This window comes from Portunus trituberculatus, chromosome 28 (genome assembly GCF_017591435.1).
Source record: "Portunus trituberculatus isolate SZX2019 chromosome 28, ASM1759143v1, whole genome shotgun sequence".
Classification (NCBI taxonomy): domain Eukaryota; kingdom Metazoa; phylum Arthropoda; class Malacostraca; order Decapoda; family Portunidae; genus Portunus; species Portunus trituberculatus.
The window spans coordinates 10463529-10490749 of record NC_059282.1 but is presented as its reverse complement, the minus strand read 5'-3'; the positions used below and the strand labels follow the sequence as shown (position 1 = coordinate 10490749).

Sequence of the window (27221 nt, the reverse complement as noted above, 5' to 3'; positions counted from 1 at the left end):
GTGCCTGGTCTCAGGCCTATCCGAAGATCGAAAATAATGAGCTCTGAGCTCGTTCCGTAGGGTAACGTCTGGCTGTCTCGTCAGAGACTGCAGCAGATCAAACAGTGAAACACACACACACTTGCATCTTTCACCGTGTTGTAATACTTTTCATACTTCAAATTCAGATTACGAAGCTTCACCGCCTCACCTCACCACGTCCACAGTCTAACACCCCCACCACCGCTCACCGATTCACCACCCAGACACCTGTGACCTGTGTGAGCCCCGCCACCTCGCCACCTTTGTCCAAGCTTCCTGTTTTGCAATCAGTCACTCTGCAACAGACACACATACATAAATGTCACTCTCACTAACGGTACGAGATTAATTCGATTCGCACAAGTCTAACGCCTAAAAAAAACTGTCTTTCTTTCATCAATGACGCAAAATCAACCTTTCGATCTTATTTTCCTCCTGATGAAAGGCTCCTGCTATGCTCCTTCTTGATCCAGGTCGTCGTGGAGTCCTGAAGGATTCTACAGTTCCTTAATCACCTTTCCGAATGAAGGTGGGTGGTAAGATACAGGTGCAACTCTCCGGCACTTTCAGGAGAGGAATGTCGGGTTGTCAGGTTAGAGTGAGTGTTGCAAGGTAGCGGTGAGTGAAGCTGAGAAAGATGAGGTTAGTGGAGAGAGGAAGCCTAGAACAAGAGAGAAATAATGACTTGAGAGAGACAGGAAATAAAGAAGAGTAGTAAAGAAAACGGGTGAAGGAGAGCGAGAAAGCAGAGAGAGAGAGAGAGAGTTTTGCGGGGTAGCGGGGAGGGAAGAAGCTGAAAGAAATGAGATTAATAGAGTAGAAACCTAAGACAAGAGCCAATTATTGATCTAGGAGAGACAGGAAACAAAGAAGTGTACTAAAAGATACGGTTGAAGAGAAAGAGAGAGAGGAAGCGGAGAAGAGTGAGGATGACACGGTAAATCCTTGTATAGGGTGACATGAGGATGAATTTAGCGCTGACTCGCTCTCGACACACTCAAACTGCTCTTCCCAGTCACTCACTTACATAACGATCCTAACCAGTCTGTCTCGTCACTGTTTTTCCCCCCTCCTAGTCACAACAAACACCATGACCTCCCTAACCACATGTACCTTGTCTTACCTTCTTTTGGCTCCTATCACTGTCGCCGCAGCAGATTAACCTTCACCATCTTTTACATAACGATCTTTCTGTCCTATCCCACCCAGCCTTAACAAACACACTATCACCTTCCTAACTAAACATTTTCTTTCTCCCTTTGCCTCCTATCACGGGTCGCCACACGTGCAGAGGAATCATTAGTCTTGTATGGCCTTTTTTTCATATTCCTATCACTGTCTCGCTGTTTCGACCTTCATCCATTCATTAACACAGTAAAACCTTTCTGACGATACCTTTCCTTTCCTCTGAGCTCCTCCAGTTCACTCAGTCTTCTGCTTATTCCTCAGTTTCACAGTTACAAGCTTACTGGTCACTGCGTCTCCCTAATCTTTCCTCTTATTTCCTTCCTTTATCCTGTCTGTAGATCCTTGACCTGAGAAGTACCCGTAACAAGTTCCACCTAGGTTTTCTGTGGCCTAAGTCTGTCTGTTCGCTACCTGTCTAACCTGTCGCACCTGTTCTATCCCAACTGTCTGTCCTTCACCTTTCACACCAAAAGTCAAGCCAGTGTTCCTCAGCATTGAAGCATTCAACACCCCTACACATCAGCACTTACGTCAGAGATACACCCCCCTCCTCACCTCAGTCCATCCTTTGTATACCCCACCCCAGTCTCTCCCTCCTCTTCTCTTCCCTCATGCCAGTTCCATCACCACCACCACCGCCGCCATCTACAGACCACCACCACCACCACCACCTGCAAAGTCGCCGTCGCTCTGTGATAAGATAAGGGTTAGTGATAAGGCTAAATGGATTTGTATATATTTCATAAGGCACTTCACTGTGACGTCCATGTTCCTCCTTCAGGTTAATGGAGCACTTGAGTCTTGTTTGTTGTTTGTGAGTCTTTCAAACGATGTAATGGGGTTAAGTGTTGTGTTGCCTCTACATACATTACTTGATACGGGTTTACAATGCTGGTTGTGATAATGGTGATTTAGCTGAGTAAGGTGTAAAGATATTAAAGGTTTTTTTTACGAGGTTTATCGTTGTGTTTTGCTTACATCATGTCCTTTATTGTATCTTTAACCCCTTCAATACTGGAAGGCATTTTTGTCATGAGTGTTTGGTGTGATTAGATGAGTTTATTGACATTAGGAAAGGTCTATGGAGGTCAGAAGATTAATGGCCAGAGTCTTTACTATTTTAATCCCCCCACATATGTTTTGAAAGCCGTATAAAATCGCCAAATAGTAATGATAAGCAGAATGAATATAAAAACACGTCCCCGTAGTGAAGATATTAAGTACCAGTGTTATCATTATGAAGGCGCATCGTTTGAGTTTACATGTATGAAAGAAATGAAAGAAAAGAAGAGATAGGAAAAATTATGAGGTATTTTTCTTCTTTTAATCTATATCTTCATTTATTTTTTGCTGATGGAGTAAGTAAGGAGAGTTCATGCAATTTTTCTGAGGTATTTTTCTTCATTTATCTATTCCTGCATCTATTTTTTGGTGATGGAATTATACAAGTAAGTAAAGCTCATGCAATATGGAAGCTGCTTAGACCAGTTGGTGACGTCGTGCTCCAAGGCCTGGCTGGATAGTGCGCATGGTTACTACGCTCGAGGTGACCCATGGCCTTTCAGTATGCTCACTCAGGCTCACTCCGGCCAGGGTGTGTGCTGTGCGGCGCTTGGCTGGTTGTGGGCGGCGGGCTGACAAGGACAAGGAGATTATAGATGAGGGTTTACATTTTCAGCCCCTTCTTATCTTCTTATCATGAGATTTATGTACGATTAGATGATTTTACTTACATTAGGAAAGCTCTATGGAGGTCAGATGATTAATGGCCAGTCTTCACTATTTTAATCCCACATGAGTTTCTGAAGCTGTATAAAGTCGCCAAATAGTAAGCAGAATGAATATGGAGATTCTTGTTTTTCGGATATTTTAAAGTAGTTTGGCATGTATTTTTTTATTTTATTTTTTTTTTTTTTTTTTTTGGGGGGCCATTTAAAGACAGTTTAACATGTTTTCAGGGCATTTTAAGACAGTTTGCCAGAGTCTTTACTATTCTAATCCCTCCCTCCCCCCGTGAGTTTCTGAAGATGTATAGAATCACCAAATAGTAAGCAGAATGAATATGGAAACATGTCATGGTACTGAAGGGATTCACTTTTTTCTGTCGTAAGGATCAGACCTAGGTAGGAACAAAGGGTTGGTGTAAACATGATGGTCTCTGTACAAAATATACCTGCCTATTTCCACCTACCAAGATCGTGGAATTTAGGGTTTATGTTCTGTAGTTTTCCTTTTTCATTGGTGTTCATTTACAGGTGAGAAAATTAATATACGTAGCAGTCCCTGTAGTACCTGTGTCCTTCTCTCCTACTCGTTTATGAATTTGAATAGTCTTATAAAGCTTCTAAATCCCTGAAGACTAATAATCTTGTGATAATCTATTTAATTCATCTACAACTCTATTCGAGAATCAATTAATTTCAAAGGTCACAGGGTTCATTTGTATTATATTTATTAATTTATCTGTTTTTATTATCAGTACTTTATTTTAGTGTCGTTGTTGAACTTGGCGGTAAATTCGAGGGATCACCTGCTGAATTAAGGCTGGTGCTTCCGTGAGAGTGATCAAAGTTAGTGTTAAAGAGCAGGAAGTGAAATATCATGGTGATGAGTCTTGTGTGTGTGTGTGTGTGTGTGTGTGTGTGTGTGTGTGTGTGTGTGTGTGTGTGTGTGTGTGTGTGTGTGTGTGTCTTGTTTTGATGTTTTATAATCAGACACAAGTATTACAGTGCACGCAATGAGGCGCCAGTTACGTGTGTGTTTATCCAAATTCTTGTCGTGCCATCCTTCTTCTTTCCTTCTCAACATTCCCTCTGTTATTTTCTACTCCCTCTCCATTCAGCTCTCTCCAGGAACAAAGAAAACCGCTTCATTAAGGTATAATATTGCATATATTTGTTTATATAATCTAGTATCACAAACTGTGCCATCCATTCATTCACACGAGGGTGACGAAAAGATCCATCATACCGTCAAAAAAAAAAAAAAAAAAAGGAAGAGACACGTTGAAAGCTGGGAAATAGACAGAATTGACAGTGATGAGAGAGAAACGTGATGAACAAGAGATGAGGTAGTGATGCTGGTGATGACAGGAATGGTGCTGATGAGGATGAGGGTGACGAGCAGAGATGCTCGAGTGTTGCCATTGGCTTGGGAATGTGTCGTTACGTGGTACAAGTGTTTACATCTTCTCTACTCTCTTCTCGAGCATCTTGAGCTGCTCGCGCACCTCGTTGGGCAGGTCGTCGCCCACTTGATTGTCGAAGTAGGTGGCGATGTCGCGCACCTCTTGGGTCCAGAAGTCCTTGGGCAGCCTGAAGAGTTCGTCCATGTCGATGTTTTGGTCCTCGAGGCCGGCCAGGTTGAGGGAGCCGGGCTTGGGCAGCAGGCCGATGGCGCTCTCCTCGGCCACGTCTTGGCCCTCCACGCGCTGCAGGATCCAATCAAGCACGCGCACGTTCTCGCCGAAGCCGGGCCAGATGAAGCGGCCCTTCTCGTTCTTGCGGAACCAGTTGACGTGGAAGATCTTGGGCATGGCGCGGGTGGTGCGGCCCTCCATGGAGAGCCAGTGCTGCAGGTAGTGGCCGAAGTTGTAGCCGAAGAAGGGCGCATGGCGAAGGGTCGTTCATGATGACCTTGCCGCGGTGCTCGGCGGCGGCCGTGGCCTCGGAGCGCATGGCGGCGCCAACCAGCACGCCGTGCTTCCAGTCGTTGGCCTCGTAGATGAGCGGCACGCCCTGTGGTCTGCGGCCGCCGAACAGGATGGCGGAGATGGGCACGCCCTCGGGATCCTCCCAGGCGGGGTCGATGATGGGGCACTGGGAGGCGGGCGTGCAGAAGCGGGAGTTGGGGTGAGCGGCGGGCGTGCCCAGCTCGGGGCTCCAGTTGGCCTCGCCCTTCCAGGAGGTGATGGATATGTCGTTGGGCGTCTCCTTCTCCAGGCCCTCCCAGAAGACGCCGCCGTCGCTGGTCTTGGCCACGTTGGTGAAGATGGTGTTGGACAACACGGTCTGCATGGCCACGGGGTTGGTGTGCATGGAGGTGCCGGGCGCCACGCCGAAGAATCCGTTCTCGGGGTTGATGGCGCGCAGCACGCCCTCCGAGTCGAACTTCATCCAGGCGATGTCGTCGCCCACGCACTCCACCTTGTAGCCTGGCAGCGAGGGCGTCATCATGGCCAGGTTGGTCTTGCCGCAGGCGGAGGGGAAGGCGGCTGCGATGTAGCGTTTCTCGCCCTGCGGGTTGGTGATGCCCAGGATGAGCATGTGTTCCGCCAGCCAGCCCTCGCGGCGCGCCAGCGCGGAGCCCAGGCGCAGCGCGAAGCACTTCTTGCCCAGCAGGGAGTTGCCGCCGTAGCCGGAGCCGAAGGAGATGATCTCGTTGTTCTCGGGCACGTGGGTGACTATGGTGCGTGCGGGGTCACACGGCCAGTTGTTGACCAGCGGCCGCGTCACGGGCAGCGGGCAGCCCACGGAGTGCAGGCAGCGCACGAAGTCGTCCTCGTTGAGCACCTCCATCACGCGGCCGCCCATGCGCGTCATGGTGCGCATGGACGCCACCACGTACGGCGAGTCGGTCACCTGCACGCCGATCTTGGACAGCGGGGAGCCCACGGGCCCCATGGAGTACGGCACCACGTACATGGTGCGGCCGGCCATGCAGCCGGGGAAGCGCTCCTGCACGGCGCCCTTCAGGTCCTCGGTGGACATCCAGTTGCCCAGCAGACCGCGCACGCCCTCCTTGGGGGTGGGGATGGTGTCGCGGCGCTCGCGCGTCACGATGAACGTCTTGCTCTCCACGCGGGCCACGTCGCCAGGGTCGGTGCGCGCCAGCCAGCAGTTCTTGTATTTGGGTAGCGGCTCGATCATGCCCGCCTGCTGCATCACGTTCAGCAGGTGGCGTAGCTCCCGCTCGCTGCCGTCACAGATGTGCACCTTCTCTGGCTGGCACAGGCGGGCGCTGTCCTCCACGAACGTCCGCACCTGCAACACACACATGGAGTCAGTGAGGGAGACTTGTGAGGAAACACTTAATTCTTTCAACAATATGTCACAAGAGTGAACATAACGGCCGATAGCGGCTGTAAAATGTTTGGGAAGGAAGGATAAAGGGTTGATGAACTCACCTTAGGCTTGAGACTTGTGATCTTTCCGTAGCTGACAGAGATAGAGTATGGCTGGAAGTTAAGACTCTTCTTGGCCTCCTCGGCAGCGACGTTGGCAGCATTCTTGATGAAGCTGGGCGTCCTGTGGAGGAAGAGTCGGCGTGTTACATTGGCTGGTCTGACAACTGACATGCGTTATGTTGTATCTATCACTTCTAAGTTCTAGCAATTAAAGACTAACGTTGTGTTTGGTGTGTAGCTTGTGTGGTGTGTGCCTTGGTTCGATCCCAAACACATCGCCACAACTCACACCACATTTCCCTTCAACAAATCTAATATGAACTCCACCCAAATATGCATCACCAAGAGATATGAAATGCATTGCAGAAAGATCAGGAATATTACTAAGGATACTGCACAGTTTACTGGCTCTTCAGGAGTATGCAGACTATGTAAGAGTTACTAGTTATGAGGCGTGCAGTGAGACAAGTTGGGTCTCAATATAAGTATTTGCTGGCACTCATTAGCGAGAGTGACTTGAATACAAACGAGAAAAGGCAAATACTGAACTCACATTGTGTCGGTCATGATATTGTTGGCCGAGTTGGCGGAGGTGTTGTTGTTGAGCACCATTTTGTCTAGTAGAGGGTTGTGATGATGGGGATGGTGATGACGGTGATGATGTCCAGGCGTGTCTTCCTGGGGCACAGCTTGCCGTGTGACTCACTCGCCTTCAAGACGCTGAGTGACTTCAACATCTTCTCCGCTGCCTTATATTGCCCGAGATGACGCCTCGCTTTCCCGGGGTGACTTTGATCAGCACCCCCCTCCCCAGCAGCGCCCCGCAACCCCGATGACGCGAATCCTTTCCGTGCCAGGCGCCCCCCGTGGCTTCCCCTCTTAGAAACACACCAACACGTGCAAGTTGTGTGTTTTTTTTATGCCTTCAGCTAGAGCTCGACAGGTTGACAGGAAACACCCATAGGACAGGGGGAGTTCTAAACAGTGCACCAGTCACGTGTGGAAGGTGATTGGTTGTCTCGAGAGCCCAGCCCACACCAGGCAGCTCACTGATTGGTCGAGACAATGCCACGCCACTTGTCTCCATGCACTAGCAGTTCTTCCCCTCTCCCCCCTTCCTCTCCCTCATGAACCCCAACGTGGAGCACTACTGGGACCCTGAAGCGAAGGGTGTGATGAGGGCATGTGCTTCCGAGGACCTCCCCTAGTCCCGCCTGGCAACACCCCGGCCTGCTCTTTACGTTTGCTCAAGCAGGTTCTCTAGCTATTTTTGGACTCTGTTCCTCCCGGTAACTCTTTTTCCTCGCCCTCATTATTCAGCGTGCCCTCTGTTCAGTGTTCCTCTGTTCAGTGTTCATACCTGTTACTTTCTCCTCACAGTTGTCATTTACACAGCAAAAGAAGCCTTAAATTAAATATTCTTTTCACCTCTACTTGTTCTTCCCGGCAAATTCTCTTCATCTTTATTGTTCGTCGTGCCCTCTGCCCAAACTCTCCTCCTACTTTCTTTTCCCAGACCTCATCCCCCACAGCAACAGTAGCTGGCTAGTTCCCTGTAATATAATAGTTAGTATGACGTTCCGTAGTCGAGACAAACACTTAATTTACAACATGAAGGTCTGTTGTTGTTTATCATTCACTGACACTCGCCTCAGTTCTCTACCTCATCTTTCTTTGTCTCTTTTCTTTTCCTCACGTATATGAAACAAAAAGTATACCCAACACACTTGACCATATATTTCCTTTCTTTTCCTCACGTACTTACACACCAGAGAGAAACCAGAATGACAACACACCTAGCCCTGACCTTTCATTTTTTCCTTCACGCTTGAAATATAGAAGAAAAAAGAGAGAGAGAAAAAAAAAAAAAAGAGACAGGAAGAAATTGGAAGTGAATAGAATGGACTCAGTACTCAGGAGTGCTTTGAAAGAAGATTAACCCTTTCAATACTGAGACACATTTTTACCTTTATTTTTATGTATGATTAGGCCATTTTATTTACATTAACAAGAGTTTATGGAGGTCAGAAGATTGATGGCCAAAGTGTTTACTATTCTGATCCCAACATAAGTTTCTGAAGCCGTATCAAATCACCAAATAGTCACCAGAATGAATATGTAGACGCTGGTACTGAAGAGATAGACTAATAGATGGCAGGTAGAAACAGGTAAGCATGTTTAATCTCTTCAGTACTGGGACGCCTTTTTTACCTCGATTTTTGGATATGATTAGACGATTTTGTTTGCGCTGGGAAGGGTACATGGAGGTCAAAAGATGAGTGGCCAGAATCTTTACTATTCTAATCCCAACATAAGTTTCTGAAGCTGTATCACATCACCAAATAGTCACCAGAATGAATATAAAACGCTGGTACTGAAGAGATTAAACCAATAAAGGACAGGTGGGAACAGGTAAGCGTGTTCAATATAGAGACTGCCACGTGTAGGTCTAATGCTTCTTATGTGAGTGAGACAAGGATTACTTAACACACACGCACACACTGACACACACACAGTTGAGTCTGGCACCTTGGCCCTCTCACGTGACTTGCCTTTACTTCTTTCTAGCTCGGGTACAGCTGTGCGAGTGGCGGGATGCGCACCAGGCGGCGGCACTCTGGCACTCCTTCATGGCACTCCCTCTGGTATGCCATTCTCCGGCCTCACTAATGAAAGGTAGGACAATATATGTGTTTTTTTCCCTTTTTGTCATTCCCCGGCTTCAGTAAATAAGATAGGCATGTGTTTCTTTTACCTCTTCTCCTTCTCTTTTCTCTTTTATTTTCTCTGTCATTTTTTTAGGTATAAAGAATGATAGGCATGTTTTTTTTTAATATATATATATATTTTTTTTTTTTCATTTTTTCTTAACCCTTGTTTTGAATTTCGTGGACAGTAACAGAAATAGATCAACAAAGAGAAGCATCAGAATTTGTTTTCGCTTAAATTCATGTCTTGCAGTGAATAATGTCCCTTCGCCTTGATAAAAAATGCAAACTTGTGAAATGGATCCCAGGAGAAGCGAGGAAATAGAGCAGGGCGTGTTTAACCCCTTCAGTACCAGGACACGTTTTTATATTTATTCTGGTGACCATTTGGCTATCTTATACAGATTCAGAAACTTATGTGGGGAATTAAAATAGTGAAGATTCTGGCTATTAATCATTTGACCTCCACAGATCCTTGGTAATATCAATGAAATGGTCTAACCGTACACAAATCTCAAGGTAACAATGTGTCCCAGTATTGAAGGAGTTAAAGAAAGATTGTACTGTTCACTCTAAGAAATAACAAACACAGGAACATTGCCGCATTACGTATTTGATCCATTTGTTTTGTTTTTCTAATTTTTTTTTTTCATTTATATAACGTCGAGATAAGATGTGTGTGTGTGTGTTCGTGAGAGTGTGTGTGTGTGTGTGTGTGTGTGTGTGTGTGTGTGTGTGTGTGTGTGTGTGTGTGTGTGTGTGTGTACTGCCTTATCAGCGCCTAAATATAACACTGATGTCTCCAGTCTGTACTCTATCCTATATCGCCTCATGCTCTTGCTCACTCTTGAATGTAGAACTGCCGTGCTTGCAACTTTATCCCTCCCTTCACTACCATGACGCGTTTCCATATCTATTCCTGTTACTATTAAAGGATTTCAAACAGCGTCAGAAACTTATGTGGGGAATGAAAACTGTGACCATTAATCTTCTGACTTCTATAAACCCTTCGTAATGTCAATAAAATCGTCTAATCACACCCAAAACTCATGGTAAAGTTGCGTCCAAATGCTGAAAGGGTTAATATTCTTCCACTAGGATATTGAGTATATACTGGTAAATATCGTACTTTCCTTCATTAAATTCAAGTACAGTAATGATCACAGGATATTTATCTTCTGAAACTCACAAACAGCCTTCCCGGATTTCATGACAATAATTCAATACTTATCGTTCATCCACACACTTGTAAACAAAGCAGCGATGATGACATTGAGGTTCGTATTCTCAAACACTTAAGTACTTCGCCTCCACTATTTCAAGAGGGTTTATTTCAAGTTACACGAGTTTTTTTTAAGGTATTTTACAGTTCTAGAGGCAGAATAACAAGATTTCTAAATTATTAACTGGAGAAATACTCTTGAAAACCCCGCTAGTCATCTCTGTGGCCTTGCAAAACAGTCTTGATGAGAAAGCAAATAGTTTCAAGAAGATTTTCATGGTTTTAAAGGCATGACATGATTTCTATAGTATTAACTGGATAAACACTCTTTTAAAAGGTTATAGTTAAAGTAGTAAGGTATCTTTTTATGGTTCTAGAGGCAGTGACAAGATTTCTTCATTATTAACTGGAGAAACACTCTTAAAAACCCCGCTAATCATCTCTGTGGCCTTGGAAAATAGCTGAGGTGAGAGAGCAGAGTGTTTCTTAACACGGACCTAAACATGTCTATTACTTATTTGTTTCCTTCGTGTTGTTTCCCTCTTTTTTTCTTCTTTTAACCTTCTTTTCTCGTTTATTCACTTTTTCACCGTCATAAGGTTTCCATTAGCCATATATGTGTTCAATGGTGGCATGTGCTCTCTCTCTCTCTCTCTCTCTCTCTCTCTCTCTCTCTCTCTCTCTCTCTCTAACACAAAGCGATTTACACTCCGGTCAAGAAGCACTCCCTCCTCCTCCTCCTCCTCCTCCGCCTCCATCAGCTGGTTTGTCTCCCCGTCTCTCCTCCTCTCCCTCCCTCCCTCCACTCTCTCCTCTCTCCCTCCCTCTGTTGCTAGCCGAGTTCAGTTCTCCCACGTAGTAGCAGAGAGAGAGAGAGAGAGAGAGAGAGAGAGAGAGATGGATGGTGTCTTTGCCACACTTACTACTACTACTACTGCTGCTTACTACTACTACTCCTATAACTACTACTATCATTACTACTTCCGTTACTATTACTACTACTATTACTATTACTACTACTACTATTACTACTACTAGTCCTATAACTACTACTATCATTACTACTTCCGCTACTATTACTACTACTATTACTACTACTACTACTATTACTACTACTACTACTACTACTACTCCTATAACTACTACCACCATTACCACTTCTACTACTACTATTACTACTACCACCACCACCACCACTACTACTACTACTACTACTACTACTACTACTACTACTACTACTACTACTACTACTACTACTACTACTACTACTACTACTACTACTACTACCACCATTACTACTACTACTACTACTACTATTACTACTATATTGTAGATAAAAGGTGGGTTGAAGGACACTAGTACAGGTTGTCAGTGACGCAGCCAGCTGGCACTGATACGTAACTAAGATTCACGAGGACATTGTTTTGTTAAAGGGACGAAAAATGAGAGAGAGAGAGAGAGAGAGAGAGAGAGAGAGAGAGAGAGAGAGAGTACCGTGCATAAGAAAAAATAAGAGGAAGAAGGAGGAATTAGGAGGATAGAGAGATAGACAAGACTAGGAGAAAGACAAAATATCATTCCGTCTCCTAAAAAATAGAAAGAAAAGAAAACGGAATAAAGAGAAGAGGAAGTTTGTCTAAGTTCGGCGGGTAACACAACAAAGACATCCCATACTGGCGTCAGTTCCGAGGTGATGCAACACTTCCCCAGCGTTACCTCAGTCTTACCAACTCGCCAACACACTCGCAGTTGAAGATACTCGTGTTTTTAAGAGAATTTCTATGATTCTGGTAATGGATTGACAGGATTTCTACTTAAACTAGCGTGGTTGAGGCTGAGAAAAGAACTATGACTGTATGAACCTTAGGAAAACAGTAACAGCGGGACACAAATGCTGGGGAAGAAGAGATAGAAGACTCAAGGAAGGAGAGAGAAGCATATGAACAGAAAACAAACTCGTGTGGTTGAGGGAGGCTAATGAGAGAACTGTGAAGGAAACGAGGACTGTGTGAACCTTGGGAAAACATTAACAGCAAGACACAGATGCTGGGGAGAAGAGAGAAGCGTTGCAATATAAGGAAGATGCAGAAGAGGCTAGGGATGAGCTGAATAGTTAAGTGGCGGTGAGAGAAAGTCAGAGGGATACGTGTCAATGTTAAGCTCAGTAACTCATAGCCACAAAGGAAGGGTTGCGCCGGCTATACTCATAAACGCTTGGCTCTCTCACCACTACAAGGCAACAGAGATGACTAATCGGGTTTTCATGATAGTTTCTCCTTTTAATCAAGTTTTCTCATCATATGCTTCTCTCTCTTCTCTTTTTCCCCTCCTGATATACACCTCACTTGACATTCCAGCTTATGTTTTCCGTTGCCATGGTTCTCTTTCTGCTTCTTTCAGTCCTTTTATCTTCTGACCTTTCTCCCGATCGCAGACGCCCCAACATACAACCACACATCTTCTCAGGCTATCTCCAAACACCCCAGCATCTGTTGCCGCCTCAGAAGTCTTGGGGTTTTAATCTCCTACTACTGGATACTCAAGCGGCTTTCATTAGTAAATTGGTGTTGTTAAGTGTTCTTCTCCACCCAGATGCACCGTGACCTTACTGTTGTGACGTCTTAAATATTTCAGATCATTTAAGCCAATCATGAGTCTCCTTCAGATCTTAAAATTTCCACTACAGTCTATTAACCTATTTTAAGTATTGGGACACATTTTTACCTTGAGATTTGTGGACAATTAGACTATTTTATTGACATTAGGAAAGGTCTATGGAGGTCAGAAGATTAATGGTCACAGTCTTTACTATTTTAATCCCCTCATAAGTTTCTGAAGCTGTAAAAAATCGCCAAATAGGAAGAATTAATATGGAAACGCGTCATGGTACTGAAGCGGTTAAAAGCGTTGAATCTCATTATATTTCCACTTGACACCGTTAGAAGCACTGGATCCTGCAGAAATGGCAAATTATCATGTTCACTTCCACTAGAACCTGTTAGAGTGTTAGAGGGACTGATGGATCCAAATAACTTCCATGATGAATCTGATTAACCCCTTCAATACCATGACGCGTTTCTATATTCACTCTGCTTACTATTTGGTGATTTTACACTATTTTAGAAACTCAGTGGAGATTAAAATTGTGAAGACTGTGGCCACTAATCTTCTGACCTCCATAGACCCTTGCTAATGTCAATAAAGTGATCTAATTGTAAACAAAACTTAAGTAAAACTGTGTCCCAGTACTGAAGGGGTTAAAGTAATGAAACCCACATAACTTCCACAATACATGAAAAAAAAAAAAAAACAAACATACTGAACTCCAATAACACACGTACGGAATCCCAATAATATTAATTTGATCCTATTAAAAGTACCCGATAAAAGATTATGATCCTAAGATAAAAGCATTCCAAGCGATCATTGCCACCCGGGCCTGTGTCCTCGTCTCCCCTGCGGCCTGCCTCCCCAAACACCACACACGACGCCCACTGTTGGAGAAACACGTGCTTGGGGATGAGTTTTGTGCTTACTATCTCCCCGGCCCCTCCCCCTCTCTTCCTTATCGCGAGGAGGAAGATAACACAGAAGGTCGTGCGAGCAGTATAAAGATTGTGAAGCGTAGTATTGAGAGAGAGAGAGAGAGAGAGAGAGAGAGAGAGAGAGAGAGAGAGAGAGAGAGAGAGCACTTATTCTGTGTACTGAGAGTTGATTAATTGATACATTTATTGCTGCATTAATGATTAAATACAACAAAGGAGGAGGATGAACCTTGCCACCCTTCCCCTGGACAAAGACATAAGGATAGAATATCAAAAAGTATAAAAATAGATAGCATACATTACATGAATATAAGTAAATAAATAAATACAGGTATTGCACACCTTATTGCATAAATATCCTACAGTCTTAGAGCAAACTGAAGATATTCCTTGAATATATCTCTGAGAATGGCCGAGTCTAGATGGTCAATGAGGCTATACAAGTCATGTTGACCCTGCTAAATTTAACAATGAGATGGCATTCCATGACATAATGATGCAGAATGTGTCCTCTTGGTGTAGCACACAGCACACACCAGGAGAAGCATTGACTTCCCAAAAGTATTTATAGTCTAATCTGAGCCTGTATGGCAACAAAGTTCCAACTAATCACTAATGCTCCTATGTACAATTGTCCTTAATGCTACTCTTAACCTAACCCAGAGTGTACTCAGTGCCAGGGTCCACTGTTGTCTTGGGGGGCACACTCAACAAGACGGTCTGCCTTTTCATTTAGCGGGATACCCACATGAGAGAGTATCCAGGTGAAATGGACCGTGGCACCAACACCTTTCTAGAGCGTGGATGAGATCAAGACACTCATTAACAAGACCACAGTCTATGGGGGAGATGGATTGAAGAGCATACAATGCAGCCTGACTGTCAACAAAGAAATAAACATTCTTAATGGAGAGGCGCCACAATATGGAGCGCCTCCAGTACAACATACAGTTCTGCCCTAGTGGAAGACGTGTGTGCAGGGAGCCGCCTGGAAACCTCATTGTCAGTGCAGTGACTGGCAGAGATGTAGTCACGGATGAACAGCCCACATGCAGACCTGCTGCCATTGACTGACCCATCACAATAAACAGTTATAGTCTGAACGTGTGGGTACTTGGACAATTTAGTCATGAACATGTCTTGCAGCACATGAGGAAGCCATGGAGTCCCTCTTGTGCTGATGCAGTGAGTGAATATCAACACTGACACGGTGAGGGTTCCAGGCGGGTTGGAGTGGTGACAACAGCGGTAATGCATGCCTAGGCTACACCTACACTTGTCAGTACTCCTAAGGGCTTCTAGAGGTATGGGGTTGTAGGAGTTCGAGGATCATGATACAGGAGGGGTCAGTGATCCCTTTAGAGAGTCAGAGCCCGTGCATAGCATCCGATCAACAGTAGGACAAATAATTTCCTGTATCCTACACATAATACTCGGCAGATGCAGTTCAGCTCTGAGGACCCCAATCCGTGCAGTCCTGGGGCATCACAAAATTATCCTCATGGCTTTATTGAGAGTTGATCTGTGACCCGAATTTAGAAACGCGTTCTCTCACTATAATTTTTCAATGCCAGATAATAGCGGGGTTTTCAAGAATTCTCCTTTTGAACTTTAAATATTGTCAATTATCACCAAAACCATAAAAAAGAAAAATCTTCAACTGGAACCTTTAGAAAGCAATGATGATGAGCGCTAAACGTTTCAGAAATATATCTTCCGGACTCACACTAACACTCTTCAATTAGTCCACTTCTATCCACACATTACTTACAGGCTCATCCACCTCACCTACGATCCACTGTACCTTAACTTACACCTTTTACCCCTTCCGTACCATTTTCATATTCATTTTGGCGATTCTATACAGCTTCAGAAACTTACGTTGGGATTAAGAATAGTAAAGAGTCTGGCCATTATTTTTTTTTTTGACCTCCATAGACCCTTCCTAATGCAAATATAACCGTCTAATCATACCGAAAACTCGTGGATTAAAATGAGTCTCAGTACTGAAGGGTGTTATATAATCTATCCATGCTTCACTTACCCTTACCTAACTTATCTACCCGCTCATTCATGGCTCAAGTGGATTGCGTCACTGTCATTGCTGGAAAAGTGGAGTGAAAAAAGTCATTGAGTTTGACTATTTAATTAACAAGTGGGATATTGCAAACCATATTTTATCAATTGTCGTTATTACTGGTGATGGTAGAATTTAATGATCAAGAAGTTATTACAAGTTTTCTTACATTATCATTATTATTGAGAGAGAGAGAGAGAGAGAGAGAGAGAGAGAGAGAGAGAGAGAGAGAGAGAGAGAGAGAGAGAGAGAGAGAGAGAGAGAGAGAGAGAGAGAGAGAGAGAGAGAGAGAGAGAGAGAGAGAGAGAGAGAGAGAGAGAGAGAGAGAGAGAGAGAGAGAGAGAGAGAGAGAGAGAGAGAGAGAGAGAGAGAGAGAGAGAGACTACAGGTTGAATTCTTTTGTAAGATGGGCAGGGAATTTGTTCAGCTTTGGCATAATTTGTCGCCTGAAGTGTTCCTTTAGTGACTGCCAGGTTCTCTCCGGTACAATCTGGAACACAGGAAGTATATACATGGAATGACACAGGCACATTCATTGGTGTACAAAGGCACTTCAGGACAAGAAAAATGAAAATGGTCAGTAAAAATGTGTGGCGAGTTCCATGATGTCTCTTAACCCCTTCAACTAGTATTACGTTTCCATATTCACTATTTGGTGATTTTATAGATTCAGAAACTTATGTTGGGGATTAAAATAGTGAAGACTGGCCATTAACCCATTCAGTACCATGACATATTTCCATATTCATTCTGATTATTATTTGGTGATTTTAAACAGCTTCAGAAACTTACTTGTTGGACTAAAATAATGAAGACTCTCGCCATTTATCTTCTGACCATAAACCCCTCCTAATGAAAATAAAATTGTTTAATCACACCCAAAACTCATGGTAGAAATATGTCCCAATACTGAAGGGGTTAAGCCTAATTAAACCTATATAGAGCCTACAAAGCCTGTACAAACTACACCCACAGCTAGGAAACTTAAAAATCTTATATTACAGAAAATGTCTTATAATTACAGAAAAAGAAAACAGGAAAAAAAACAACTACAAAGCAGCAAAATCTGTGTCAAAAATATCAGAATTACCTACATTTTTTGCTTCCATCTTCTTCCAGAAGGCAACACCTTTCAGCTTGTGGTAGGAGCAGCTTTCCTTTATGTACTCCAGCGTCTTAAGTTCCTCCCAGTGGGTGTAGGATCGGCTGTAATAGGGGAGACATCATGAGTTATGGCCAATATACAGATGGCAAATGCGTGCGTGCATATATATATATATATATATATATATATATATATATATATATATATATATATATATATATATATATATATATATATATATATATATATATATATATATATATATATATATATATGTATAATTTCTTTGTCGTGTTAATTTAACTCCTTCAGTATTGGAATAAATCTTTACCTAAGATTTGTGTACGATTGACCATTTGACATTAGGAAGACTCCGTGGAGATCGTAGGATTAATGGCCATAGTCTTCACTATTTTAACCTCCCACAGGAGTTTCTAAAAATGTATAAAATCACCAAATAGACACCAGAAACAATATGTCCACGCGCCATGGTACTGAAAGATTAACTTGCAGCACCGGGTAACACAAGCCGCTACGTGCACACTACGTACAGTACCTGGGAGTGCGGCGGCGCCGCTTCGCATTCCTCTTAGTGCGGAAGCGGAACTTTTTTTCATCACTCCTCTCTGAGCTCCTGTGTACGACCAGAAAGATGAAATTAGCAAGACAACTTTTCTAGATTATCAGTATGTATGCATGTATGTATGTATATGTATGTATATATATATATATATATATATATATATATATATATATATATATATATATATATATATATATATATATATATATATATATATATATATATATATATATATATTTCGGGAGTAGACCATTTTGAATGCATGTACTATTGAAGTCAACAGCGAGGTCTGCATTATTCTTTTTGTACAGCGTATTTTGTGTCTTTCGCACAAGGGTGCGTTCGTCCGGTTTAGTTGGTAGTGTGCCAAAGTCCATTTTCTCTAGACGTCTTTCGGTCTTGATCAGACCCTGATCAGATCCTGAAGATGGTCTGATCAAGACCGAAAGACGTCTAGAGAAAATGGACTTTGGCACACTACTCTACCAACTAAAACCGGACGAACGCACCCTTGTGCGAAAGACACAAAATACGCTGTACAAAAGAATAATGCAGACCTCGCTGTTGACTTCAATAGTATATATATATATATATATATATATATATATATATATATATATATATATATATATATATATATATATATATATATATATGCTACATTTCCTCAGATGGGCATCAATGTATCTTAATGCACTCCATACACAACCACCCTTCCATGGTGTGCTGTATTAATTACGGTCTGAGTAGATGCTACAAAATCGGAAAAGACTGAAAAAAAAAACTGATAAAACAAAAGCCACTACAACCTAATCTTAAGCCACTTCTAGAAGAAAAAGAAAAATGTGATTAAAACTCAATGAACACTTACTCAAGAACAGGCTCTGCTTCATTGGATGCCACCTCTTCTTGGTCATCCACCTGCTCACCAAGAGGTTCGTCGGCTATTTCATAAATCTCCTCCATTTGGATTCTGTGAAGCGGAAAGGAAGGGATTAAAGGAATGCTTACTCTATAACTTCAAGATGCAAAGTTGCTAATTTGCTGGGAGAAACTTCGTCATTGCTGAAGACACCTACTTCAGACCTCTTACAGTAGGTAGCATCCATGCTTGTGGCAAACCAAAATCAATTATTACAAAAATAAAATAGTAATAACTGCAAAGCTCAATGATGTTGTGAAGGAATTCAATGAAGCCACGAACGGTGTTGTAAAACCCAAGACGATCTTAAGAAACTACACACACGTCAGTTTAGGAAGGAGACGAAAGCACTGTAGGAGTTAGGAGCAGGTAGAGGACTTGTACGTACCAGCCTCTAGTAGGGCTATGGTACTGTACCTGTAGTACCAAGTTGTGATACCAAGGTATCAAGTTGTTTTCGCTATGCAAATGAGTCATAATGCAGATGCCAATGATCTCTTGATTTATTCGAGGCAGTACTGCCGTGGTAGGCGAAAGCAGGAAGTAAACAAACCACAAAATCAAATCAAAGCTACGTGATCATATTTAACCGTTAAATTCGCAATATGTTCTATATGATAAAAAAAAAAAAAAAAAATAGTGATACTCAACACCAATTAATAACATATACTACAGTATAATATTTCATACAGTATATTCACCAAAGACTTTCAACGACTTTCTTCTAATCGCACGAAACCCGCGATTTTCGGTAGTTTCCGTAGAGACCGCCTCGAGCGAAATCTCAGTACTTCTGTGACATCTCGTCGAAAATGTCGCATGACACGGTGTCGCAGAAAAACTGCCCGTGATTGACACAAGCTTTATAGACAAAATACAATCCTGCCTCGTGTGTGGACGCTCATCCCCCTTTGGTATCATACCCCTCCGTCAATCTGCCTGCCTACCTCCCTCTGACTGCCATGTCTAGCCTTTGTAGCAGCAGGATATGAGAGAGAGAGAGAGAGAGAGAGAGAGAGAGAGAGAGAGAGCGAGCACATGCTTTTAGAACTAAGTCGAAACACTGAGACTCGAAAATAGATTTTCACCCTTTCACATAATCAATAATCTACAAACAAAATTCACTGATGAAATAATTCAAATAAACAAACCTTCCAAAGATGACTTCGTTGCGGAGGGACAGAGCTTTGTGTGGGTCACTTGGGAGTATATCCATGTTTGGGCCAGTCTGGCGTCTCCTTGTCCTACGATAACTGGCTAGCTGGAACGCGTTGCCACACCTATTTAATAAAATTACCAGTTTGTCACTCACCCAAGACTTACAGAGCATTGTCATAACTTTTTTCGTATGTGAAATGTCATGCAGTTTTCAACTATATTTTGCATGATTCAGAATTCTTTGTATAATAACGTTATGTATGGGTGAAAAATATAATTTTCAGCAGTCTGGTAACAGACACTTTCGAGCCACGCTGGACAAGAACGGGACGCGTATCTCTCCTCCCTGTCTCCCCCCTCCCCCCGTTCCGTGTCCCCATCACGTTTCTTCCACCTTACAATGAGGGGTGGAAGGATTTGCTAGCCTGAGTAATCGCGAATCCGATAACTTGCCCTGGTGGATTCGTGGGATTCGAATCTTTCTCGAATGCTGAGTACTGGTACCATACTCTGAGTCTCTAGAATTCAGTGGTTCCCAAACATTTTTTTGTCATTTCCCCGTGCACCCAGTTCAACCATCCAGATTTCCCTTCATGTGTATGAGAGAAAGAGTAGTTAAACACACTGAGACTACTTACTAATAATTTATTTTTCAAATGTACAAATATACTGATAAACTTATAGTTACAGAGTAAAGTGGATAGAGAGCAGTTATCAACAACTAAGCATAGCCATAGAGAGCGGTTACTAACAAATAAAAGGACTTTTGACTTGATATTTTTTTAGTTAGTAGGTAGTGTAATTATTTCTCCCCTGCTAGTTTAAATTTTCCCCCAGTTTGGGAACCACTGCAGTCTAGATTCTCCCAGCAGCCAGTAATCGACTGCCAGGCGGCGGCAGGTGCAGGATTAGCTGGCGGCAGCAAGATTATCTCGGCACTTGAGAATCCCAGGATTCCCTTCCCACCGCTAGTACCTCACCAATCTCACTCACTCACCATAAGATTCCGATGGCAGACTTTTTTCACATAATCTCCACTAAAGCAAAGATAATTCACTAATTATAATGGTTTTCTAATGTAATCATTAAGACTCGTGACTTAAACTAACAATAATAAACGTTACTGAGAAAAGACAAAATGGGAATATTTTGACTGTCCTTTATTCAGGAAAACTTTAGGACCAACAGGAGCGGAAAAGGACATACTGTCGTGAAGCATTCAAAGCAACTCTGGGGTTGCGAGTTATGAGTGGAGAGTGGCGAGTCACAGAGACGAAATGCGTGGATGGTGAAATGTGGTGATCATCGTTAAAAAATGCATTAAATCAGGAAGACAATAATTCACTCTGAAGGCATTCCGAGGCTGAAATATACATCAAATTGTTACAAACTTACAAGACTTAGAATGAGAAGACGGCCGTGTTGCATTACCCACTTGCTTATGAACCATCTCGAGACTGTTGACATAATTCTGTTTTTGTTTACATTTCTCAAACACCCTTCCCTCACATGGCGCCCACCTGCTGCAGGGTGCCACCGCCCACAGGATATTCCCACGGGCACCAAAAACGAGTACTGATAATGAAATGTTTTGTGTTGGACTCTAAAATTCCTCTTGGCTTATGTGTAGTTAGGTTATATGGTGAATTTGGGCGCTGATCTCTCTCTCTCTCTCTCTGGTTATAGGAAATGATGTTTAAAAAATAAATAAAAAGATTAGGACACTTCTTCCTCCTTTTCCTCCTCCTACTCCTCTTCCCCCCGACGAGATCACAGAACAGGCGGGAAGGAGAAGAGGACGAGACATTTATAAGTACGAAGGGGGAATGATCTTATGGAATAATGAAAAGGAATTTAAAAAGAGCTTGTATATGAAATGAAGCGTTGTCGAACATCAAAACATTATCAGAAAACAAAAATTTGAGCATTGAATTTTAAAGAGTACTTGCCTCTTATTTACTTCTCGTTTGTTTAAAAGTGTCAGGTCTTGTAAAAGTTGGGAATGTTGTGTAAGTGTGGATGTGACGTGACACTCTATTGTAACAGTTGGGTGGCCCAGGGAGGGCGGGAGTGGGCTGGGTGAAGTAGCCTAGACTGTACCCAGTCACCCAGCGGCCAGCAGCCCTATGTACAGGTCATGAGAGGCAGCAGCATTGAGCATCTGGCTTGCAATAACCATAACTGTATCATAACTAGTGACGTGAAGCATGGAGGATACATCTTACACGCTCTGTTATCATTACAAGCAGGAGGCGGCGAGGGAATGGGAGGCGACGAGCGTGGAGGTTCGCCGCTCACCCCAGCGTTCCCCCTTCCCTGTTCCCTCCACCGCCCCGCTGTGGCAGCGCTGTGCAGAGGGAGCAGTGGTGCGCTGAAGCTGCCGTGAGCGACTTCTAACGGCATCGGAGCTGGTTAACACCCTGCTGAATGGAATATACGTAACGGCATCCCTCTGAACCAAACCCTTGTCTTCAGTGTGAGTAGTAGTGTGCGCAAGTGTGTGCGGTGCGGCAGGACAGGTGTGGCATGAAAACATCTGTGTGCGGTGCAGGTGTGTAGAAAAATCTTCTGCTAGCTAGTATACAGGTGTGTGTGGCGTGCATTGGCATCAGTGGAGGGTAGCCGCTGATCGGGGAAGATGTTATAAGTGAGTGTGCCTCTTCATGTGTCAAGCCAGTGCTCAGAAACTGTGTTCTCTCACCACGACTATTTTCAAAGGCCTTTTGATTGATTGGACGGATTTTCACGAGTGTTTGCCATGTTAATAATGCATAAATTTTGTTCATATATCACCAAATAAAAAAAAAAAAAAACACTTAAAAACAAATTACTTCAACTAGAGTCTTTTTGAAAGTAGTAAAAGGTGAGGCAGCAAACCGCAGGAATATACGGTGTTTAGACTGACGCGTGTCGGACTAACCTGTCACTCATACTCCAGCAGATGTAAGTCAATCAAAGTGACAGTGAAACACACACACACACACACACACACACACACACACACACACACACACACACACACACACACACACACACGTGAAGTACTGTCCCATAACACCCAAGTCCTGTCTTGCCTTCATTCTTTCACAACTCCCTGATTGATTGACTGATTGCTTGAAGGCGCCGTAACAATCAGCAGTTATGGAGTGCGCGTATGTGCATGTGAAGTTCGGGCTGTCCCTTTCCTCCACCACTCATTCCTGACTCGTCTCAGGAGCGGCACGGTGCGGCGTCATGGGGAGGCGCATGCTGTTGCTGTCTTGTGCTCGTACTGTCGCGATCTTCCTCCTCGGATTCACTATTGGCGGAGTCTTCAATTTGCTACTCAGTGCCTCCTTACCGGTCCACCACTACTCGTCACCCGCCGCTGGCCCGGGTGGGGCTGATATCCAGGTAAGCGTGTTGTCAGGAGCACTCGAGTCTGTTAAGAATAAAATTACTACTACTACTACTACTACTACTACTACTACTACTGCCGATAGTCTAGTGAAAAGTAATAGTAATAAGATAAACAAAACACCTCAATAATCTTCTAACCACTTCACTTCCTGTCTCAGACTAAACCAGTGATCTTCCTCTCCATAACCCAGTGTCTGATCTCCAGGATGTGCTACAGGGGGAGACTCCACGCATGGGGGAATTACTTGAGAGGCAGCAGACACTACCATCGCCACCGCTATCATTACTAAAACCCGGTAAGCTCACACCATACACCTACTGACATGCGCTCTACACCTACTGACATGCGCGCTACACCTACTGACATACGCGCTAGCTGTAATCATGTAAGAGAGAGAGAGAGAGAGAGAGAGAGAGAGAGAGAGAGAGAGAGATAGTGTGTGTGTGTAATTGCAACTCGTGTCACATTGGCGCGTTGTTAGATACATATACAACTTCTCAAAACATCTAGACTTCGTAAACATGAAATTCTTTTGTTCTTATATCAAGTTTGACAAGTCGCCATGATTCCGTTTACTCCTCAGAAAATTTCCTAGAGTGAGCAAATAATTGACGATGAATCCTTTTTTTTTTTTTGTGAATATACCAAGTAACCTAGAGTTAATAGAATAGCTGATAAAGGCTCCTCTAACAGTTTCCTTGTGTGAGTGAGCGAGGAACTAACGTGAAACTTAAGAAAAAAGGTGGTGTAGACTGAGGAACTTCCCACGTGTAAGAGAGTAACCTACATGAAATTTCGTTTTGTATGAGCATTGATAGATTAGTTAGTGTCTTGCAGTGTCCTGGCATGAGTGAACGAGGTATTAACGTCAGATTTTAAGGCCAGTATTCAGAAACGCCTTGCTCTCTCACCACGACTGTTTTCCAAGCCCAGAGAGATGATTAGTGGTTTCTCCATTTAATAATATAAAAATCTTGTCACTCTTCCTCTAGAACAGTAAAAACACTTTAAACTCGTATAAATTTAAATAAAGCCTTTTGAAGTTGCGGAGGTGAAGCGCAACAGTGTTTAAGAATCCAAGTCTTTCAGGAGAGAACCCTGAGTCTCCCCGTGTGCTGTGCTACATCCTGGTGGGGCCGAGCACGCACCGCACCGCCATCCACGTGAAGAACACTTGGGGGCAGAGATGTGACCGCCTCGTCTTCTTCAGGTAGGTGTGCAGTAGGAATAGTAATAATAGTAACAGTAGTGAAAATATAAGGGAACTTTTCTGTATATGAAGAACAACAACAGAATCAAAAGTAGAACACACACACACACACACACACACACACACACACACACACACACACACACACACACACACACCACTGATTCTTTTAGCCTCTTCAGTACCATGACATGTTTTAATATTCATTCGGCTTACTTTTTGATGATTTTATACAGCGTCAGAAACTTATGTAGGGAATTAAAATAGCGAAGACTGTGGCCATTAATCTTCTGACCTCTATAGACCCTTTCTAATGTAAATAAAATGTCAAATCACACCCAAAACTCATGGTAGAAATGCGTCTCAGTGGTGAAGGGATTAAATTACAAAACCTGCTACCACGACCACCATTCCATTACACTCCTAACTCCTTACCGTAAACAGCTCTTCAAATGACACCAGCCTTCAACCAGACGTGTTGGATGTACCTGAGGGTTATGGGTACTTGTGGGCGAAGACGAAGGCAGGACTAACACACCTTCACGAGAACTACCCTGACTATCACTGGTACCTGAAGGCTGATGATGACACCTACGTTATCATCGAGAACCTTCGCTACTTTCTCCAGGGGCGCGACCCGAACGTGCCTGTTTACTACGGGGTGAAGTTTCGTCGTTTTGTGAAGCAGGTGAGAGAGAGAGAGAGAGAGAGAGAGAGAGAGAGAGAGAGAGAGAGAGACTGTTTGTTATTGTTGTCGTCGCCCTTCTCCGTTTTCTTTTCCTTTATTTTTTTTTTTATCTATATTACATAACAATCCACCTACTTTTCCCCTATATCTTATGCCCATCCTCTCCTGCTCCCTTCCTTGTAATCCCCCCACCCAGTCTTATATCCCTCTCCCTCTCTCCTTAGTAACCCTTGATAAACGTAACAATGACCCTCCCTCTCCTTTCTCCTGTCTCGCGCTCCCTCACTCCATCTCTTGTTGCAGGGGTACATGTCTGGTGGCGGAGGCTACGTGTTAAGTCGAGAGGCCCTGCGTAGGTTCGTGACGGAGGCCTTGGTAATCACTGACCAGGATAAGTGCGCCACAAACTCCGTGAAAGGCTCCGAGGATCTTCAGCTGGGTAAGTGACGAGGGTAGAGAAGGAAGGGAAGGTTGATATGGTTATACTCGCCGCAATGAGAAATGGCCGATAGGGTGTCGAACTAATAAACTATAGGGACTCCCCCAGTGTTGCCACATCACAGATCACCGCCAGTATAGGTGCTCCGTTTGCCTTTTCCAAGCAGTACCTGTTGATGTTGTAAATAACTGCCTTAGCTTGCCTATGAAGGTGGCCACATGGCGAGCTTGAAGCAGAGGAATGATCCATAGCGAGAACGTGTGTCTGACGAAGTGGTGAAGGTCCGAAGGAAGCGGTTATATAACCCTCACCCGCTCATATGCCACGTTTTACGACTGGGAGAAACAAAACCTTGAGACAGAAAACACCCTTTGATTTTTACCTCAATAGTGATGTGGAACTAAAGTTTTAATAATTCTGGAAATAATTTGATAAATACACCAATTTATATAGAGACATAAACAGAGAAAGAAAGACAGGCAGAGGTTACGTAGGTTGAGTGGAGTTGGAGAAAAAATTAGACAGTGATAATGGTGCATTGAGGGAATCACCTTTCCTCGCCCTGTCTGCCATACCTCACTGCAGCGAATAGGTTAATCTCTTCAGTAGCAGGACGCGTCTTCATATTCATTCTGGTTACTGTTTTGGTGATGTGTACAGCTTCAGAAACATATTTGGGGTTAGAATAGTAAAGATTGGCTATTAATCTTCTGACCTCCATAATGCAAATAAAAGTATCAGGTTAAATCAGGTTAAAAGTGCGTATCAGTATTAAAGAGGTAAGTTAAGGATATTAGGGTGATTGGACATAGGGGGAGAAGTTGCTATATAAGGGAAGAATGTACTAATGAATAATGTCATTCGTTTGACGTATCATCTGTGTCTCTTCACGTTTTCTTCACCTTCCTCCCGTTTTCCCCCCAGGTAAGTGCTTGGAGAGCGTCGGGGTAGCAGCGGGGGACAGCCTGGACGAGACGGGACGCTCCAGGTTCTTCTCCCACGGGCCGCAGTCTTTGTTCTTCAAGCAGCCTCTCATCAACAGGCTACACTGGTACTGGCACTACATCTGGCACCCGCACACTGTGGTAGGTGGTGGTGGTGGTAGTGGTAATAGTGGAAGTAGTGAAATTTAACATCTTTTTAGTATTTTGATAGATTGTGTGGTGTTGCAGTTTTGTGGTATTAGCAGTAGCAACAGTATTGACACTTTGACAGGTTCCAGGAGGTATTGCAGTGTTGTAGTATTACCTGTAGTAGTAATTTTTTTTTATTTGTTTTATTTATTTTATTATTTATTTTTTTATTATACTAGCGGCAGTATTAACACTTTAACAGGTTCAACAGGTTCATGGAGATATTTCAGGGTTGTAGTATTAGTTGTAGTAGTAGAGGTAGTTTGACAAGGCTTCTCGTGTCCTCCCAGGGGCCAGACTGCTGCAGCCGCCACATTATCTCCTTCCACAACATCGACCCTCGCATGATGTGGGTGCTGGAGACGCTATTGTATCGTCTCAACATCCACAGAGACCTCCAGCCCCCGGGCCTCAACACATCCACCTCCACGCTGCCTCCACCTGTCACATCCACCATCACTACATCATGAGTTCCTATCCCACCACAATTAACTCGTAGAATCTCAGAGCGACTTTTGTTTCTAGTGACATTCCATTCCATTCCATTGTTACTTTGAGATTGTTAGTTTAAGGTCCGTATTCTGAAACACTGCGCCCTCACCATCACTACTTTCCAAAGGGTCTAGTTGAAAATACTCGTGTTTTTAATCTCCTCAGTACTGGGGCGCATTTCTACCTTGAGTTTTGGGGACGTTTA

At 43.5% G+C, this 27221-nt stretch overlaps 3 protein-coding genes and 1 long non-coding RNA gene across 11 annotated transcripts; 1 reads left to right on the top strand and 3 right to left on the bottom strand.

Moving 5' to 3' along the window:
• LOC123510104 (glycoprotein-N-acetylgalactosamine 3-beta-galactosyltransferase 1-like) lies at window positions 1–27221 on the top strand. Of its 6 annotated transcripts, none has more exons than XM_045264909.1 (10): window positions 1–1915; window positions 8903–9010; window positions 21904–22205; window positions 22869–23047; window positions 23259–23349; window positions 24144–24264; window positions 24709–24952; window positions 25256–25391; window positions 26316–26476; window positions 26815–27221. In XM_045264909.1, exons 3-10 carry the CDS (start codon window positions 22181–22183, stop codon window positions 26992–26994), a joined length of 1137 nt encoding a protein of 378 aa, XP_045120844.1. In that variant the 5' UTR covers window positions 1–1915; window positions 8903–9010; window positions 21904–22180; the 3' UTR covers window positions 26995–27221. The 6 variants fall into 6 exon arrangements, with proteins under 6 accessions (XP_045120844.1, XP_045120845.1, XP_045120843.1 ...); XM_045264910.1 differs by having other exon boundaries at window positions 21901–22130; XM_045264908.1 differs by having other exon boundaries at window positions 21901–22205.
• On the bottom strand, window positions 1358–3125 carry LOC123510108. Its single transcript, XR_006676384.1, has 2 exons — window positions 2943–3125; window positions 1358–2843 (listed from the first exon to the last, which is right to left on the bottom strand). It is a non-coding gene; the product is annotated as an uncharacterized LOC123510108 (long non-coding RNA).
• Window positions 4082–7153, bottom strand: LOC123510101 (phosphoenolpyruvate carboxykinase, cytosolic [GTP]-like). The gene is given in 4 exon segments (XM_045264904.1): window positions 4082–4826; window positions 4828–6191; window positions 6335–6455; window positions 6888–7153. Coding segments are annotated over 4 exon segments (1980 nt in total). The 5' UTR covers window positions 6947–7153; the 3' UTR covers window positions 4082–4390.
• Window positions 16168–20068, bottom strand: LOC123510107. Of its 3 annotated transcripts, none has more exons than XM_045264917.1 (6): window positions 19955–20059; window positions 19648–19776; window positions 18446–18547; window positions 17548–17625; window positions 16981–17092; window positions 16168–16376 (listed from the first exon to the last, which is right to left on the bottom strand). In XM_045264917.1, exons 1-6 carry the CDS (start codon window positions 20032–20034, stop codon window positions 16269–16271), a joined length of 609 nt encoding a protein of 202 aa, XP_045120852.1. In that variant the 5' UTR covers window positions 20035–20059; the 3' UTR covers window positions 16168–16268. The 3 variants fall into 3 exon arrangements, with proteins under 3 accessions (XP_045120852.1, XP_045120853.1, XP_045120855.1); XM_045264920.1 differs by lacking the exon at window positions 16168–16376 and adding an exon at window positions 16679–16735 and having other exon boundaries at window positions 19955–20068; XM_045264918.1 differs by lacking the exon at window positions 17548–17625 and having other exon boundaries at window positions 19955–20068.